Raw genomic sequence first — 18,162 nt, forward strand, 5'->3', positions numbered from 1 at the left:
GCCTTATGATACAGAGCGAACGTGCTAACCATTTGGCCACCCAACCCTCATACTTTAAAGGTATATTACCAAAGCTACTTTAAAGTTATAATTCCCCATATATTTTAAAGCTATATTACCCAAGCGATTGAAGGAGGCAGGCCACATCTGACCAGATCACCACTAAAAAGGCCACACTGATCCGCAGTGAATATTTGCTTGGCCGCGACAATCACTGATAAGGATGACATTGATGCGGCTTAATGAGCTAGAAATATTAACTTTTTTCCTGCGACAAATTAAATTCTAAAACATTTTTTGTATATATTGGAAAAATAAATAACAGCGTTTGACGTATTTGTAGGTAAAAATTATTTCCTATTTAGTGTAAATGGGTATTAAAATGACTAAAATGCAGCATTCTCTCCGAAGCAGTTATGTCTTATGTAAACAATGCACGTGCCATTCAGCCAATGATTCACACCGCGTGCTGTGACAGCACGTGTTAAGGCAGTAATCTATGACAGAGGTATTATACGAGACTCGTAATTCTCTGTGAAACAGATTGTAAAAAGGCATCCTACGATTGCTACGTTCAATCATACTCCTTGTCCTTGCAGTGTTTCGTTTGATTAGACCTAATCTTAATACCTTAAATCACTGTCCAAAGTTTTAGGGAAGACCCCATATTAAACGAAGGGCTGTCATGATGCTGTATTTGGGATAGATTGGAAGCCTTCAGGGTCCAAATGTAAAAAATGGATGTGTTAGCAACGAATGGTTTTTAACGATATGTAACTCAATATTAATGAACTGAAATGAAATGAAATGGGAGTTTAATGTCCTACTATTCTGCTCCTACTGGGCTAATGAAGACAGGCATACGCCATACAGTGTGCTATGAGGGGAATTCTGTCGGGGCAGCGGCACTACAGCCTACTCAAATATCGATTTTTCCAACTGCCAAGGGATCTTTTATGTGCATGTCAACATATACACGGGACCTCGGTTTTTCGTCCCATCCGAACAACTAGACAGTTGTCCTTTTCAGGCCCTCCATCCTGCACAACTGACAAGGGGAAACCATGCTGGAAAATCGAGATGAACTTTCTCGGCCAATGCAGGGATCGAACGTGAGACCTCCAGGCTAGCGAGCCAGCTCTTTACCCATTTGGCCACCCTGGCTTCCAACTCAATATGTAACTACAACTGAATACTTAACTCAGTTTGAAACGAAATTTGTAACTCAATTTGAAACGGAGTATGTAACTCTGTATGAAATGGAATATGTAACTCAATTTGAAATGGAATATGTAACTCAATTTGAAATGGAATATGTAACTCAATTTGAAATGGAATATGTAACTCAATTTGAAATGAAATATGTACTGTAACTCAATTTGTGCAACCGAATAACAATAAACACAAGTAGAAATTATTTTGCTAATAACTTTTGAACTTGTATTTAAAGGAGCTAAATCGCTAATATTTGGGACCTAGAAAGGGACACAAATGGGGTGCAACGCATATAATAATGTAATGCGAATAAATATAAACTGATTTACATTCAAGGAAACCGGAGGATCAGGAGAAAACCCACGATGTTGGACAGGCGACCCTCCTCCTTGTCAAGTACAACCGGGAAATCGACACCCATCCACTTGATTCTATGACTGATCGTATGATACAGCGCGCGCATGCTAACCATTTGGCCATCCAACTCCCAGATGATTTAGCTGCTGTGGGCGTATGTTTCGTTGCCTGGCAACCTAGTTAGTTTGTTTACATTATGAGCGAAGCCTGTATCACTATTGTGAAATGAAATGAAATGGGGTTTAACGTCCTACTGTTCTGCTCCTATACTGGGCTAATGAAGACGGGCATACGCCATACACTGTGCTATGAGGGAAATTTTGCCCGGACAGCGGCACTACGACCTACTCTTATATCGAATTCCAACTGTAAAGGGATCTTTTACGCGCACGTCAATGTGTACATAGGACCTCAGTTTTTGTCCCATCTGAACGACTAGACAACTGTCCTTGTCAGGCCCTCCGTCCTGCATTACTGGCAAGGGGAAACCACGCTGGAAAATCTGGATGAACTTTCTTGGCCAATACAGGGATCGAACACCCGACCTCCAGGCTAGTGAGCCAGCATCTTACCCACTTATCCACCGTGATCCTGATCACTGTCCGTAGGTTTGTCTTCTGCTATTGTGTGTGATGCTGTCCCCCTGCAGTTACCATTATAAATATAGGCCTAAGATATAAGTGAGTGAATAAAAATGGTAAATTCCATTTGAATGACCATAAAAGGGTTACGCTAGTCATATACAACTAAATGAACCTAATGGGACTAACACGTAGTTCGATTTCATTTCATTCAGTCGCCTGCGCGTGGAAATAAACCTGAGGACTCACTTGAAAGCCATGAGTTGAACAAGTGACCCTACTCCTTGTCAGGTCATTGTAGTTAAAGGACAATGTTAGTGTCAGCCACCCTCCTCGCAGTGTCATGTTGCTGTACTTGGGTTAGATTTGATTGAACGCGAAGAATAGACACAAAATCCTTCAAAAGCTCATGTATCAGAAGTCAATCCAGCAATGGCCGGAGAGGGATTTCTCGGGCCGTTGCTTCAGATATATGGTGTCAGCCAATGTTATATATGTCATAAACCTGGTTTGACGCATTCCAAATATAATTTTAACACAGAAATCTTTACTATGGTTGATCAGTAACAAAGATAAACCGTGTCTATCATGTAATATTGACTGGCCTGTCCAACCGCGTGGGTTTTCTCCGGGTCCTTCGGTTTCCTCCCACTGCTAAAGACCCCTACGCTGAAGCAAATTATTGAAATAAAATTTAACCATATGTTAGTCCCGAAATGACCTAGTTTGTGTTAAGTGGACGTTAAACCCCATTTTTCTCTCTCTAATATTGTTTGACGCAAACATTGTCCTTTAAGAAAGTTCCACCATCCACATTAACGAAACACTGACCCCTATTTTTTAGGAGAACATAATTTGGCATGTTACACATGACAGTTTCTAACACTACGTCCATGACAACACAGACAAACAGCAACCAAAATAAAGATAGGTTGCCAGGCAACGAAACATACGTCCACAGCAGCTGAATCGTCCGGGCAGTCAACAAATGTTGTCGAATAGTTTTACTTTTTTAGGTAATGAAACATTTATAATACACTAAAATCTGATTAAGAGTAACAACTCATTAAGTAATGAAGTCAATCGGATGATAACTTTAGCGTCTAGAGCGTCACAAGATTTTAAAAAGTGATCAAGGGCCATAACTTTGGCAGTAATTATCGGAAATCGCTGAAAATCAATAGGCTTCTTTATCGCATGACCTTAAACACTGTGTATAAATTTAAAGTCAATCGGATATTAACTTTAGCCTCTAGAGCGTCCACAAGATTTTTTGAAGTGATCAAGGACCATAACTCTGGAAGTTATCGGAAATCGCTGAAAATCAAAAGGCTTCTTCTTCTCATGACCTTAAACACTGTGTATAAATTTAAAGTCAATCGGATATTAACTTTAGCCTCTAGAGCGTCCACAAGATTTTTTGAAGTGATCAAGGGCCATAACTCTGGCAGTTATCGGAAATCGCTGAAAATCAATAGGCTTCTTCTCCTTATGACCTTAAACAATGTGTATAAATTTAAAGTCAATCGGATATAAACTTTAGCCTCTAGAGCGTCCACAAGATTTTTTGAAGTGATCAAGGGCCATAACTCTGGCAGTAATTATCGGAAATCACTGAAAATCAATAGGCTTCTTCGTCTCATGGCCTTAAACACTGTATATAAATTTGAAGTCAATCGGATATTAACTTTAGCCTCTAGAGCGTCCACAAGCAATTGTGGACACCGGACGGGGGCGACGACAATATACGACCACTTTTAAATGTGGGCGTATAAAAATGAAATGGTGTTAAACGTCCTACTGTTCTGCTCCGACTGGGCTAATAAAGGCGGAAATACACCATATAGTGGGCGATGAGGGAAATTTTGCAAGGGAGAATCACGCCGGAAAATCCTGATGAACTTTCTCTGCCAATGCAGGAATCAAACACACAACCTCCAGACTAGCAAGCCAGCCTCTTACCCACTTCAAAATTTCCCTCGTAGCGTGATGTATGGCGTATGCCGGTCTTCGTTAGCCCAGTCTGTGCAGTGGCACGTTAACCCCTATTTCATTCCACGAGCATGCTAATGTGTACACGAGACATCAGTTTTCCGTCAAATTAGTACAACTGTTCCTTCACAGGCCCTGCTTTCTGGGCCACTGACAAGGGGGTAACACGCCCGAAAAATCACGCGACCTCTCTCAGTCAACAGCGGGAACCATTCAGGAGTCTCCAAGTTAGCATGTCAGCGGCTTAATCACTAATCGAATAAAACTTACCCTGGATTTCAAATTCACAGCACCCAACGGAAATTCTCTGTATAATAATATTAAAGCCAAACAGCAAGATATTTATATATTGTGTTGTAAACATCTGCTGTACACATGTCATTAATACATGCCGACACCACTAAATATCATCCATTGATTATGCTAATCAAAATATATTGATTTAAAGATGCAACACGCAGGTTTTTCTGTATACCATAAAGAGAGAGAGAGAAATGGAGTTTAACGTCCACTCAACACAAACTAGGTCATTTCAGGACTAACATATTGTTTAATTTTATTTCCTAGCAGTAGGAGAAAACAAGAGGCCAAGAGAAAACCTAGGAGGTTGGAAAGGCAACCCTACTCCTTGTCACATACAATTTTTAGCAATTAGACCCCATTTCTGTATTTATCAAGGAGCCACGGTGGCTATCGTAACAAGTTTATCAGGATTTTCCAGTGTGGTTTCCCCTTGTCAGTGGTGCAGGATGGAGGGTCTGACATGGACAACTGTCTAGTCGGTAGGATGGCACGAAAAAACGAGGTCACATGTAAACATTGGCGTGCAGTTGAAATTCGATGAGTAGTTCATATTGCCGCTGACCTGGCAAATTTTCCCTCATTGCACACTGTATGGGTTATGCTCATATTCATAAGTCAAGTCGGAGCAGAACAGTAGGACGTTAATCCCCATTTCATTTCATTTCGTATTATCTGTATAATTGTTTAAGAAAATACACATGAAAGCAATATTTCAATACTGCCTACCATCTGTCGCAATTTCCTCTCGAGCTAAAAATAAATTATTTATTGGAATGTTTAATTAAACTGAAGTTTTTTTAAAGCTGTAAAATACTGAACCAATAGACCAGTTGTTAATTTATATGATAATTTTAGATATACCATGTGATACGGAAGTTTTCAACACGTTTCAACACCAGTCTTGTTTATAGCTGTAAAATAATATACGATCTATCAGTTCATATGGCATGGGAGAGAGAGAGAGAGAAATGGGGTTTAACGTCCACTCGACACAAACTAGGTCATTTCGGGACCAACATATGGTTAAATTTTATTTCAATAATTCGCTTGCACGTAGGGGTCTTTAGCAGTGGGAGGAAACCAGAGGACCCGGAGAAAACCCACGAGGTTGGACAGGCGACCCTACTCCTTGTCACGTACAACTGGGGAATCGAAACCCCGCCAGTTGACTCAATGACAGACCGTATGATACAGCGGGGTTTGGTGGCCTTGCACATTTGATCATAAGGTATGCCATTCAGCCCAGTGGTGTGGTTTTGTTTACCCGCTTGACAAGGAGTAGGGTCACCTGTGGGTTTTCTCCGGGTCCACTGGTTGTCTCCCACTGTTACAGACCCCTACGCGCTAGCGAATTATTGAAATAAAATATAACCATATGTTAGTCCCGAAATGACCTGTGTCGAGTGGACGTCAACACCCATTTCTCTTTAACATCCCTTTTTTTCCCCTTCTTTTTCGGCGATGGACTGAAAAGGAGTATGTTAGATTCAGGGGTCCCTAAACTAGTTAATGTTATTGCATGATTATGAATTTCCGTAATTTTGTATGAATTTCTAAAATCCCCAAATGACCAAGATATACATGTACTCTAGGAATCACCATTAACAGTCAGTTTTCAAAAGAAATTTTGCCGCTGTTTGGAGAGGACCCCGTCAAGGGTCCCTGAATCTAGCCTTGCGATGCGTTCCAACTGTATGGGGGTCCGGTGGGGTTCTCACCTCTTCGTGCGAAACATCTTTTGAAAACCTCAACATAACCACTTTAGATGCTTTAAACTTTAAAGCTATATTACCATAGATGATTCAAAGCTATATAACGATAGCTACCTTAAAGCGACATTATTATAGCTACTATAAAGTTATAATCACCATGCTCAAACAAGGGCCATAACTCTAGAGGTTATCAACAATATCTTTGAAATTCAACAGGATTCTTGGTGTGAATCAAAAAATGCATAAAATTTTCATACAGGTCGCCGGAAAAGCTTCATAATTTTTTTAAATAATGCAAGTAATTATGCCAACATATCCTTTTCATAAGTATAACACCATCCTGAATGTCACTGTTACCTGCCACAGATAAATTTCAACATTAGCAATTTTGCGCCAATAGAAATATAGACTAGAATATGTGCAGAAGGAGAACGGCGGTAATCTACCTGTTGAAATTTACCTGTGGCAGGTAACATTTACATTTAGGATCGTGTTATACTTATGGAACTTTTTAAGGGAAATTGCTGAAATTCAATAGGCTTCTTCATTTTAGTAATTTAAATAACGCATGTACATTTAATGCAGATCAGATGACAACTTTTGTCAATAGAGAGTTCACAATGTTCTACATAAAAAAAACAAGGACAATAACTGTAGATGTAATAAACAGAACTAATGTAAACAACATATTTAAATTTTGAAATAATCAGAAATAAGATGTAGTTTATGGAGTGTTCATAAGAAATTGTGGACAACAGTAATATACGACCACATTTCCATGTCGGCCCATAAAAATGAAATGAAATGGGGTTTAACATCCTACTGTTCTGCTCCTATACTGGGCTAATGAAGATGGGCATACGCCATACAGTGTGCTATGAGGGAAATTTTGCCCGGGCAGCGGCACTATCGCCTACTCTTATATCAAATTCCAACTGCCAAGGGATCTTTTATGTGCATTCCAATGTATACACGGGACCTTGGTTTTTCGTCTCATCCGAAAGACTAGACAGCTTTCCTTGTCCGGCCCTCCGTCCTGCATCACTGACAAGGGGAAACCACGGCGGAAAATCTGAATGAACTTTCTCGGCCAATGCAGGGATCAAACACCTGACCTCCAGGCTAGCGAGCCAGCGTCTTAACCACTTAGCCACCGTGATCCACGGCCCATAAAAATAAGACACATTATCTATGTTATCACCCATGGACCCAACAAACAATAACAGTCAATTAAAGGAGCTAAATCACTAATATTTATTGTGCATGCACTCTAATATTTAGGACCTGGAAATTGACACAAATGGGTTAAAACAGATATAATAATGTAATATGAATATATAAAAACTGATTTACATTCAATCGTTTCCGTTTTTACTCTAATTTCAAATCGGTTATGTTCGGCGAAATACGCCAGAAGTCTCAATCCTATGGCAATCTTTACCATCTGATTATTCTAGTCTACACCGATAGTATTTATTGTGCATGCACTCTAGATTAGAATATGTCGTCACCGTTTGGCATGCCTTGTGGAATATGTTTAGCCTCGTTCTTCGAGTCAACTGTTGGGGGGTTGGATGGCTGAATGGTTAGCATGTGCAGGCTGTATCATAAGGTCTGTCATTGAGACAACTGGCATGGTTTCGATTCCCAGTTGTACGTGACAAAGATTAGGGTCATCTGTCCAACCTTGTGGGATTTTTCCCACTGCTAAAAGACCCCTACACGCAAACGAATTATTGAAATAAAATTGAACCATGTGTTGGTCCCGAAATAACCTAGTTTGTGTTGAGTGAATGTTAAACCCCATTTCTCTCTCTCAGAAATCCATCTTTTCCCGATAAGATCACAATATCAATGTTAATTTAAATTGACAAATAATTTTTGTTTTCAATGTTGAAGACTTTGGTGGATGATATTAAGTTAGAGACATGGAATTTATGTGTTTAGTCCTATCTTACAACTTAATGCTATTTCAATCCAGCACCTCTGACAATGGAAAAAAATACTGAGTTACATTCATAGCCAAGACCACATGTGATGAAATGATTTCCTGAAAATATTTCATTTTAAGTTTTCTATCCTGTTCGCGTTCCCAAGTTCAAGAGTAGGCCTACCATTCTGTCGAAATAATTTACAACAAGAGAGAGAGAGAGAAATGGGGTTTAACATCCACTCGACACAAACTAGGTCATTTCGGGACTAACATATGGTTTAATTTTATTTCCATATTTCGCTTGCGCGTAGGGGTCTTTAGCAGTGGGAGGAAACCGGAGGACCCGGAGAAAACCCACGAGGTTGGACAGGCGAAATTTACAACAAACATCACATTTTTTCTCCAGTATGGATTCTGACATGTATCTGTAGATTACACCTCTGGGTAAATGATTTATTACAAACATCACACTGATATGGCCTTTCCCCCGTGTGAATTCTCACATGCCTACTTAGGCTACCTCGTGCTAGGAAAGATTTATTACAAACATCACACGTAAATGGTTTTTCACCAGTATGAATTCTCATGTGTGTTTGTAGATATGTGCTATCACTGAATGATGTACCACAAACATCACATCTATAAGGCTTTTCACCTGTATGAATTCTCATGTGGAGCTGTAGACTATAATTCTGGATGAATGATTTATTACAAACATCACATTTAAAACGCTTCTCCCCAGTATGAATTCTTATGTGATTCTGTAGATTACTTCTTTCAGAAAATGATTTACCACAAACATCACATTTATGGGGTTTTTCACCTGTGTGTGTTCTGATGTGTATCCGCAGAGAATAAATATGAGTAAATGATTTACTACAAACATCACACTTATAAGGCTTGTCGCCAGAATGAATTTTCATGTGACTCTGTAGATTACTTTTGTGACTACATGATTTACTGCAAACATCACACTTATAAGGTTTTTCACCTGTATGAATTTTCATGTGTACCTGTAGATTACCTTTCTGAATAAATGATTTACTACAAACATCACATTCATAAGGTTTTTCACCGGTATGAATCTTTTTATGGTGCTGTAAATTACTATTGTTACTAAATGATTTACTACAAACATCACATTTATAATCCCTTTTGACGGTTTGTCTTTGCTTACTAACATACAATTTCTGATGCCTTTCTAAATTTGTTTGTGATTTAAATTTTTGATAACACAAATCAGACTGATAAACACTTTCGACATCTTCAGTTTTCTCTTTTGTAACATTACTATAGTCATCTACATCATCAGTTTTCCCTTCTTTAGCACAACAATATTCATCTACATCATCAGTTTTCTCTTCTTTAACATGACAATATTCATCAACATCATCAGTTTTCTCTTCTTTAACATGACAATATTCATCTACATCATCAGTTTTCTCTTCTTTAACATGACAATATTCATCTACATCATCAGTTTTCTCTTCTTTAACATGTATCTTATTGTGTTTTTCTAAATCATTATTTTGTTTAAAAATTTCATCGCATACAACACACTGATAGAAAGTTAAAACATCATTAGTTGCCTGTAATATATAAAAGTTAAAACATCATTAGTTGCCTGTAATATATAAAAGTTATAACATCATTAGTTTCCTGTAACATATAAAAGTTATAACATCATCAGTTTCCTGTAATATATAAAAGTTATAACATCATTAGTCTCCTGTAATAATATATATACTGAGCGCCATGGAAAACGCATCACTTAGTTTTTCGTATAACAAAATGATCCTGTAAACATATCTTATTTATTTTGCTTCTTATTGTGAACAATATTCAAATGGGAACACATCAATAACAACACATTTGTACACTTATGGATGTTTAATCTGTAATCAAGGGTACAAAGTCAGAGGGGTCAAAACCAAAAGTACGACACAGATGTCAGTAGCGCGTGTGTCCTCCACGGGCCATCATCACAGTTGGCTACAGCATTAACGCGACCCCTGCAAATGTGTAGGGCGGTATGGTGATAAAATGTGAAGCCTCCCCACACCATCACACTACCCCCACCCCATCGATTCGTTTCAAAGACGCAGCAGTCTGCAAGACGTTCCTCAAGACGTCTCCACACATGTTGACCGCCATCAGCGTGATAAAGATGAAAGCGATTCTCATCACTGAAGAGCACACTTTGCCAGTCTACTCTTCTCCATGTCTGGTGTCCTTGAGCCCATATCAAACGCCGCTGACGGTGATGATCCCTACTTCTCTTAGACGATGTGTTGGCACTTACTGGTCCTTGTCTTCCGACGACTGCTGCACTTGTTCGAGTCGCTGGGCGGAATCTGTCACGCAGATGAGTGACCCGGATGTAGTGGTCTTGAGCCTGGGTTGTAACGCGTTGTGGACCAGGACGTTGAGGGTCACGTGTTGATCCAGTAACTCGAACACGTTCCACCAACCTTACAATAGTGGAGTGATGACAATTGCAGTGTCTGGCAATAGCACGTGTAGACATGCCAGCCCTGGACATTCCCATGGCTTCCTTCCGTTGATTTTCAGTAAGTCTCGGCATCTCTAGCTCGATTCCTTCACACGTCCAACAACAAATTACGACAGATTGACGTTTCACAGTTATGTACTGCACATTAAGTTGAAAACATGCTTTTAAAGGGCTCACACACAATGCTGCACGTGAATATTGGGTTTTTCATGTGCATCTCGTGCAATTTTTTTTTGTGCACACGGGCCGATATTTTTTGCATTTGGGAGCATTGTGTGAAACAATAGTTCATAGTATTGCATAATATTATACATACAAAACCACCTAGTAATAAAATATTTCGGAAAAAAAAGTGATGCGTTTTCCATTGCGCTCAGTATATATACAAAAAAGTTTCCTTGACCTACTCCCAGAGAAATATATATAAAATAATTACATTGAAAAAGGAAATAAACACATGTTTATGGCTAATGTTTTCAGTTCTCTTCAACCTCGTCAGGCCGTATTGATATAATATAAGAGAATGAAGTTACATGTACGTCAGAGAATAGTTACGAAACAGGTAAAAATATCAAATTAAGTACAATTCCAGATAGTAAAATATAACATCTAACTTTATTAATATTCAGTTATCCAATTTTTCGATTGAAGGAGGTCATATATTTGTTAATAAAATTCATTTCTTTACATTCTAATAAATGACTATTTTTATAATTTTCCTGGATTTTTCTGTTTTCCGGGTGCCTAATTTGCAAACGATGGAAATTCATTCTAATATCTAGTTTGTCAGCAATTTTCTCAATATATTTTTCAGAACACCCATTAGATATTATTGGATATATCACATAGTTGTATTTACAATTCACATTTCACTTCACGTGAAATTTTGTATCTTTAGTGATTTGGATTGAATCACCCTAAATTAAATACAAGCATAAAATGGCATCGTGAGTTCCTATATGGCCATTGGGGATACTGAAGGATTTGAAATATCCGAATTGAATCTTGATTTAGCCAGAATCCTGCATAAATTTGGAGACCGTTTCTGACTATTTTTTCAGAATGTATTTCAGTTTCATACTTTTAATCAGTTCACCCGGATTTGATAGAAACACATCCATGCCCTGTCAGGCACAGATTCAGGCTTTGTCAGGTTCAAAATTTCTCTTGCATGTCTGATTCTTTCTTTTTTTATTGCTATTAAGTTGGAAATGTCAGGTACTATTTCATTAGTGCCTGACATTTTGCCAGGTACATCTAAAACTGTTATTTCTAGGCCTGTTCAATCTGATTAAAACACAGATCCTATTTTGTTTCATTTCATATAGTTCAAAATTTCATTTTACTTGTCTTTACTACAATAGGATCGGGAAGATTTGTCATATTACTGGAGTTTTGGCTGAAGTGAGGGATAAGACAATGAAACGGTCTGTTACGGCGACTTCTTGGCGTGCCATGCGCGGAACTGTGGGTAAACCATTAGAAATGTCAACGCTGATTGATTAATCAATGTCTGACGCCATAGGGTCAAAACCTGCTTGTACGACCGCTGACACTACCTACCAGTACAACTTGTCATATTTTCATGTAGTGTTGGCCATCGAATATATATAAAGATAGGTTGCCAGGCAACGAAACATACGCCCACAGCAGCTAAATCGCGCGGGCAGTCAACAAGAGTTGTCGCATATTTTTACTTTTTTCGGTAATGAAACATTTATAATACACTAAAATCTGATTAAGAGTAACAACTCATGAAGTAATTATCAGAAAACCATTAGAATTTGTTTGGTTTTTATAAAGTTCTACCCCATGCTAACGTTTAGTATACAAAACTTTTAATATCATGGATTTAGCTGTTCAAGTCATAAAAATTCATTGAAATCAATATTGATTGATTCAATTTTTAAATGGCGTCATAAGCGAAGATTAACCATAACGTTGACGTCATACTCCCGGAAATTTTAGATCGAGGCTAAATGACAGAGTGTATGAAGCAAGGCCACTGTTGAGCGAGGCCGCATGTCAGTCAATTTGATTGAAAGTTCGATATATTTACGGCCTTGATAATTATGTTTAGTTGTGGTTAAAATGAGAGTTTGGATGTCGGTATTATACGCTCTTTTGTCACTTGCATTTACAGAAAAATTATGGAAAATGATAAACATCGCAGCTAACATCACCCCAGTTGAATTGCTGCCCCATTGGATCACTGTTTCCTATTTGTCTGCTTCGGAAGTTACGTAGGCCTACCAGTTAGTTACAGTACAAGAGTACACGCAGGCTAACAAGAAGTCGGCTATAATTATGCCTCATTGATTTGGTCGATTCCTTTCAAACTTTCGCTTCTTATCTATATATTAAATGTCTTATATTTAATTTGTTGTAAAAATAAATGTGATACGAATTGAATTGCAACCCTGTCTCAAACCAGATAGGCTAACGGTACCACAGCCATTGAAAACGTTACTTGATAATCGAGATTATGTAGGTTGAGTTAACGCCTGTCAATCAAACGATCAGCCATTCTCGGAGACGGTGAAGAGAGAGTTGACTCCTATTTCTTTGTTATGGTTTTCATTTGTTTAACATCACTTATTTCCTGGATTGCTTAATTAGTAAGCATATATTTTTCATGTTTATTTAGACAATGGATGTAGGGTTATGTTGTGTTTGTATTTCTTGGTGAATGGTCTCATCTTGATCACCTCATTAACTGTAATATGGTTTCACCCAATGGCCCCCTTTGAAGGCATTCATTGTTAGTCAATATTATCCTTTGGTTGGACCGTGGGTCTATTATATTGTGTTGTTTTTGCTTAATCTTTTACTTCTTATTGTTATTATTATTTAATTTTTGTAAATGGCTTCATCATGAACTCTTATATATTAAATCCAAGTTTACTAAATGTCATTGTGCTTGATAACGATAAGAAGATACTTGTCGAAATCTTGTGCTATTTGAATGAAACCAGTGATTGTTTCCCATAAAAATTGTGTTCTGTTATTCAAACATTGTAATTGCCAAGGAATGCCCTGATATAAAAATTTGATCAAACCAGGTCATGTTTATGTCACGTGACTTACCTCTCTCTGAAGTCAGAGGAGAATTCATTGCATACATAAGATGATGTTGTCTTTAATCGCTTACTATTTATTACAAATATCGAATCCTAATTAAATTCTCAGATTATCCACTACCCGCATCTTTTTTATGTCAGAAAGTGTTGTACGTCTAACTCTTCATAAAGTTTATCAACTTGTACATCAAGTGCTCAATGTTCGCATGTGACCTTTGACTTCAAGCATGCAGAAATTCCTAATCGTCGGGCTGTCGATTAGGGGAACCCTTAAATTTTTGACTTGTATACGCCCCCTTAGTGTTTTTCGGGGAATCCAGTATTTTTCTAGTAAGATTAGATATCTCTACTTTCTATATATACCAAAATTGCCATACTTTTATTGGAAATAACCACCCGATAAATACTTTTCTGGGAACCCATCTTTAAACATTAAATACTTGTAAATTGGACACTCATTATCAAAATTAATCAGTCAGCTTTAAACTGGACACATGTACAAATTAGATGATTTTTAGTGATTTTAAACAATTTTTACGAATTTTTAAACAAAGATTTGATATTAAACGAATGTGAAAGAAATTAGTGCTAGATACACAAGATTAAACGATACCTGGGTTACAGTGGATGTTCATTTATGTTGTTCAGGTGTTCCCAGGGACTACTACGGTACCACGCGACCGTTTAGCAGTAAAAAAACTGCCCAGTAAAATTGACTGGGAGTGGGAAGCCATTAGATTTTTGACAGGGTTCAATAGGACAGTTCCTGAACGTACAGGGAGAGTGTAATGAGACCTAGGTTCAGAACTGAACTACTGTTGAGACTACTATGCAACAAGATGGTGTCACTTAAATTTACCCTGCTCTTTATAAAATCTTAATCTAAAATCACCTCACCATTGTTTTGTTAACTTGTTTTGTTGTCTATTTGTTGTCTATTTGTGATGATTGTTTATGATAAAAACACAGCAGTGGATTGCTGATCGTCTCTTCTACAACTACAAGTCAGGAAAATATCTCTTCGTTTAGTAAAAAAGTCTTCGGCAAGCACGATACTGGATGTTTGTGAAGGGCAAGGTTGACTTCCGTAAAATGTTACGTCACGGAAAAAGAATTCGTTTCCGGTAGAAGGTTGTATACATTATATAGTCCCGGATCTCTCCAACCCGAGTATATTATGTAGTTCACAAAATTACTATTTCTTTGTCTGCGATATCACCTCGGTGGAAGCGGACGTAAAATACAACTAACTCACACAATACCATTTCATTTGAAATTCACTTCATTCAATAAAAAGTTCTGATTTCATCTTTTGCTCTTTTTCCGAAATATCGCCTGTGAATTCTAAGAACATAATGTTGTATAATTATGTATTATAAATGCCTCTCAATTAGGCATGTGTAAACTCCCCATAAATTCAAAACAGGAGTGTGTTTTATCTCTAAATTATCCAAGACACTTTAAAGTTATATTACCCCCACCTTCAATAGAAGGCTTGATCTCGCTTTAACGTATACGTACATCTTATCAAGGCCTTCACGTAATATCCTACATATTTCAGCACTAATTTCGATTGGGTATAAGCCCAACTTGTGAGCCTCTCAGATTCCTCGATCGTCGCGAATACCAAGTCTTGCACTTTCAAGCTAAAATGTCTACTTGTGATAATCCAGTTGCAAAGTTCAAGGTTCATTCAAAGTCAAGGTTTCCTTGAAGGTCTTGATGTCACAACCTCTGATTGGACGCTACTGCTCACGTGTCTGTAGATAACGTAGCTATAAGTTCGGGAATTGTGAAGTAAACAAGCAACGGCCAGATGTTGTGAAACTCGCAGTCGTTGCTTCAGGAACATGTATTACCGCAGATCCTTTAAAGCTATATTTCTTCAGCTGCTTTAAAGCTATATTACCCTAGATACTTTAAAGGTATAATTCCCCAAATACTATAAAGCTATACTACCCAAGCTAATTGAAAGTTATAATTCCCCATATATTTTAAAGCTATATTACCTTAATCCAGATACTCAAGATTCGAGTCAAGATTTGATTTCAAGCAAGACTGGTGATTGAAGAAGGCAGGCCACATCTGACCAGATCACCACTGCATCTTACGATTGCAACATTCAATCATACTCCTTGCAGTGTTTCATTTGATTAGACCTAATTCCACTCAAGCACTGCCGTAACGAAAGCAAATTTCTGTTTCAAATTATGACTGATCAATGCCTAACTGCGTAACAATGTCAAGGGATGCTTTTAAGGCACTGTTCAGTCAGTCGGTTTTAAGGGCGCCCACACGCCAATGGGTACCTAGTTCGTTTGCCCTGATCCAAACTTTCTTATATCACTTATGTGGAGGCTATGGGGCGCCACCACAGGCGCGGATCCAAGGGGCGGGGGGCACCATGACCAAATGCCTCTTCTAAAAATCCTGCCGCCCCTGAAAAAAAATTGACCATATAAAATACAAAATCGACTCTTAGATATCACCAGAGTGGTCGAAAAACGTGTTTCCAGCAGCATTATTTTTCAAAATTTTGTGCCCCTCCTATCACCCCTTTCTGAGTCAGCGCCTGCCCCACCAATGACATTAGAGGGTTTGTTTTAGTCACCCTATCCACATTTGATAGGGCCTTATAGGTCTTTGGGGGGCGCCGCCATCAAATGACATTATTAGAGATTCTCGTTCTTGTCGCCATATCCACATGACCTTATTGGTGTTTCGGACTAGTTCTAGTTTAGAGGACAAGAAGTTTCTTATTTTGGTGTGTTTAACATCAAAATGAGAAATAGCGCCACCGAAATTGACACACGGGATCACTTGATAGCGACTTTGATTGCGGCTCCAAGTGCATGGAAAACGTGTTTGCGGCAGTTTAATTTTCAAAATTTTTGGGGGAAGGGCCTCCCAGACCCCTCACCCCCAACCACTCACAGGCACTCATGGGCTCCTAGCGGCTCCGTGCTCAGTAACTCGGGCGCCCCCCCCCCACCACTCTGCTGCACCCCCACTTTTAAAATCCTACATACAGCCCTGGTAGTGATAACAGAATATCAGTTTTGTAAAAATAAAATTTATTTACATCAGGAACATAAATATAAAACAGCTACATAAATCTAAATGATGGTTCCGTTTATAATCCGATTGAATACAAGCCGGGAGAAAACCTAGCGTTTATAAATATTTTCATTTTGTTTTGTTAATTAAATATTAAATCATCAATTTTAGTACACATTAGCGTGGATTAGGCCATGGGAAATTTGATATTTTCAGAACAATTCAAATCGCGCAGCGTTACTTTAAAAAAGAAATAACCTTGTAATTATTACTTTAATCAGTAGAGCATATTACGGAATAAATTTAACTCTGTATTTCAATCACAGAATAAATATATACAACACATGGCCTACGGAGAGAGAGAAATGGGGTTTAACATCCACTCGACACAAACTAGGTCATTTCGGGACTAACATATGGTTTAATTTTATTTCAATAATTCGCTTGCGCGTAGGGGTCTTTAGCAGTGGGAGGAAATCGGAGAAAACCCACGAGGTTAGACAGGCGACCCTGCTTTATGATACAGCGCGCACGTGCTAACCATTCAGCCATCCCCCCCCACATGGCCTACGGAGCCGATGTGTTTGTGCAACCGTATAATATAACAAATGGTGGTGTACTATGGCAATAAACTGAGTATGACGTCATCTTGGAATTGTGACGTCATATCTAAACTCGAAATCCGTCAATTGAGGCGCAATAGTCCAAGAAACCATCATGGCTAGTTTTATGTCAATCATACATGAATTGACGGAGCCTTAGGCTTTTTTCGAAAAGCACCACCTACAAGAACAAAGACATGAATTGACGGAGCCTTAGGTTTTTTTCGAAAAGCACCACCTACAAGAAGAAAGACAAGATCAGTAGTACTAAGGGGCCAATTATTGGCCCTAAAATGATATTGCGTGGGCAATTTGCGATTTTTTTATTTAAATCACAGAATCTGCTTGAGAGAAACACAAAATATAAGTTACTAGAAGAATACCCGACTTCGCTCGGGGGTCATAACCCCGAAACCGGAAGTGGTAGACTAACGCCACCTGGCCTATGTTAGTCCCCAGTCCGCGCTGCCCCTATACACCAAATTTCAGACTCGGGGCAGACCTAGTGTAGCCGCCAACCCCGAACAGACAGACAAACGACATCACAAATATTAGTATAGATCTGATGCTTCTCAATGGTTAAATAGTTGGATTTTACGCATACAGTTGATATCTGTGATTTTTTACAGTTGCTATGGAAACCAGGAGAAATAACTATTATAGCCCGTTTTGAAAATTGCCCAAGAACCGATTTCATAATGTCGATAATGTTACCTTTCTAATTCTAATCATACCAAATAACCTTTGTTCTACCATAGGTAGAGGTATCGGAAAAAATATGGACTTAAACCGCTAGCCTGGTATGGGTTATGCCCATC

At 38.4% G+C, this 18,162-nt stretch overlaps 1 protein-coding gene across 1 annotated transcript; it reads right to left on the reverse strand.

Annotated features, from left to right (window-relative positions):
• Positions 1-6,981: 6,981 nt before the first annotated feature.
• LOC126818185 (zinc finger protein 664-like) lies at positions 6,982-14,772 on the reverse strand. Its single transcript, XM_050545447.2, has 2 exons — positions 14,583-14,772; positions 6,982-9,682 (listed from the first exon to the last, which is right to left on the reverse strand). The coding sequence occupies exons 1-2, from the start codon at positions 14,583-14,585 to the stop codon at positions 8,483-8,485; spliced, it is 1,203 nt and encodes a 400-aa protein (XP_050401404.1). The 5' UTR covers positions 14,586-14,772; the 3' UTR covers positions 6,982-8,482.
• Between the last annotated feature and the right edge of the window lie 3,390 nt (positions 14,773-18,162).

This window comes from Patella vulgata, chromosome 1 (genome assembly GCF_932274485.2).
Source record: "Patella vulgata chromosome 1, xgPatVulg1.2, whole genome shotgun sequence".
Classification (NCBI taxonomy): Eukaryota; Metazoa; Mollusca; class Gastropoda; family Patellidae; genus Patella; species Patella vulgata.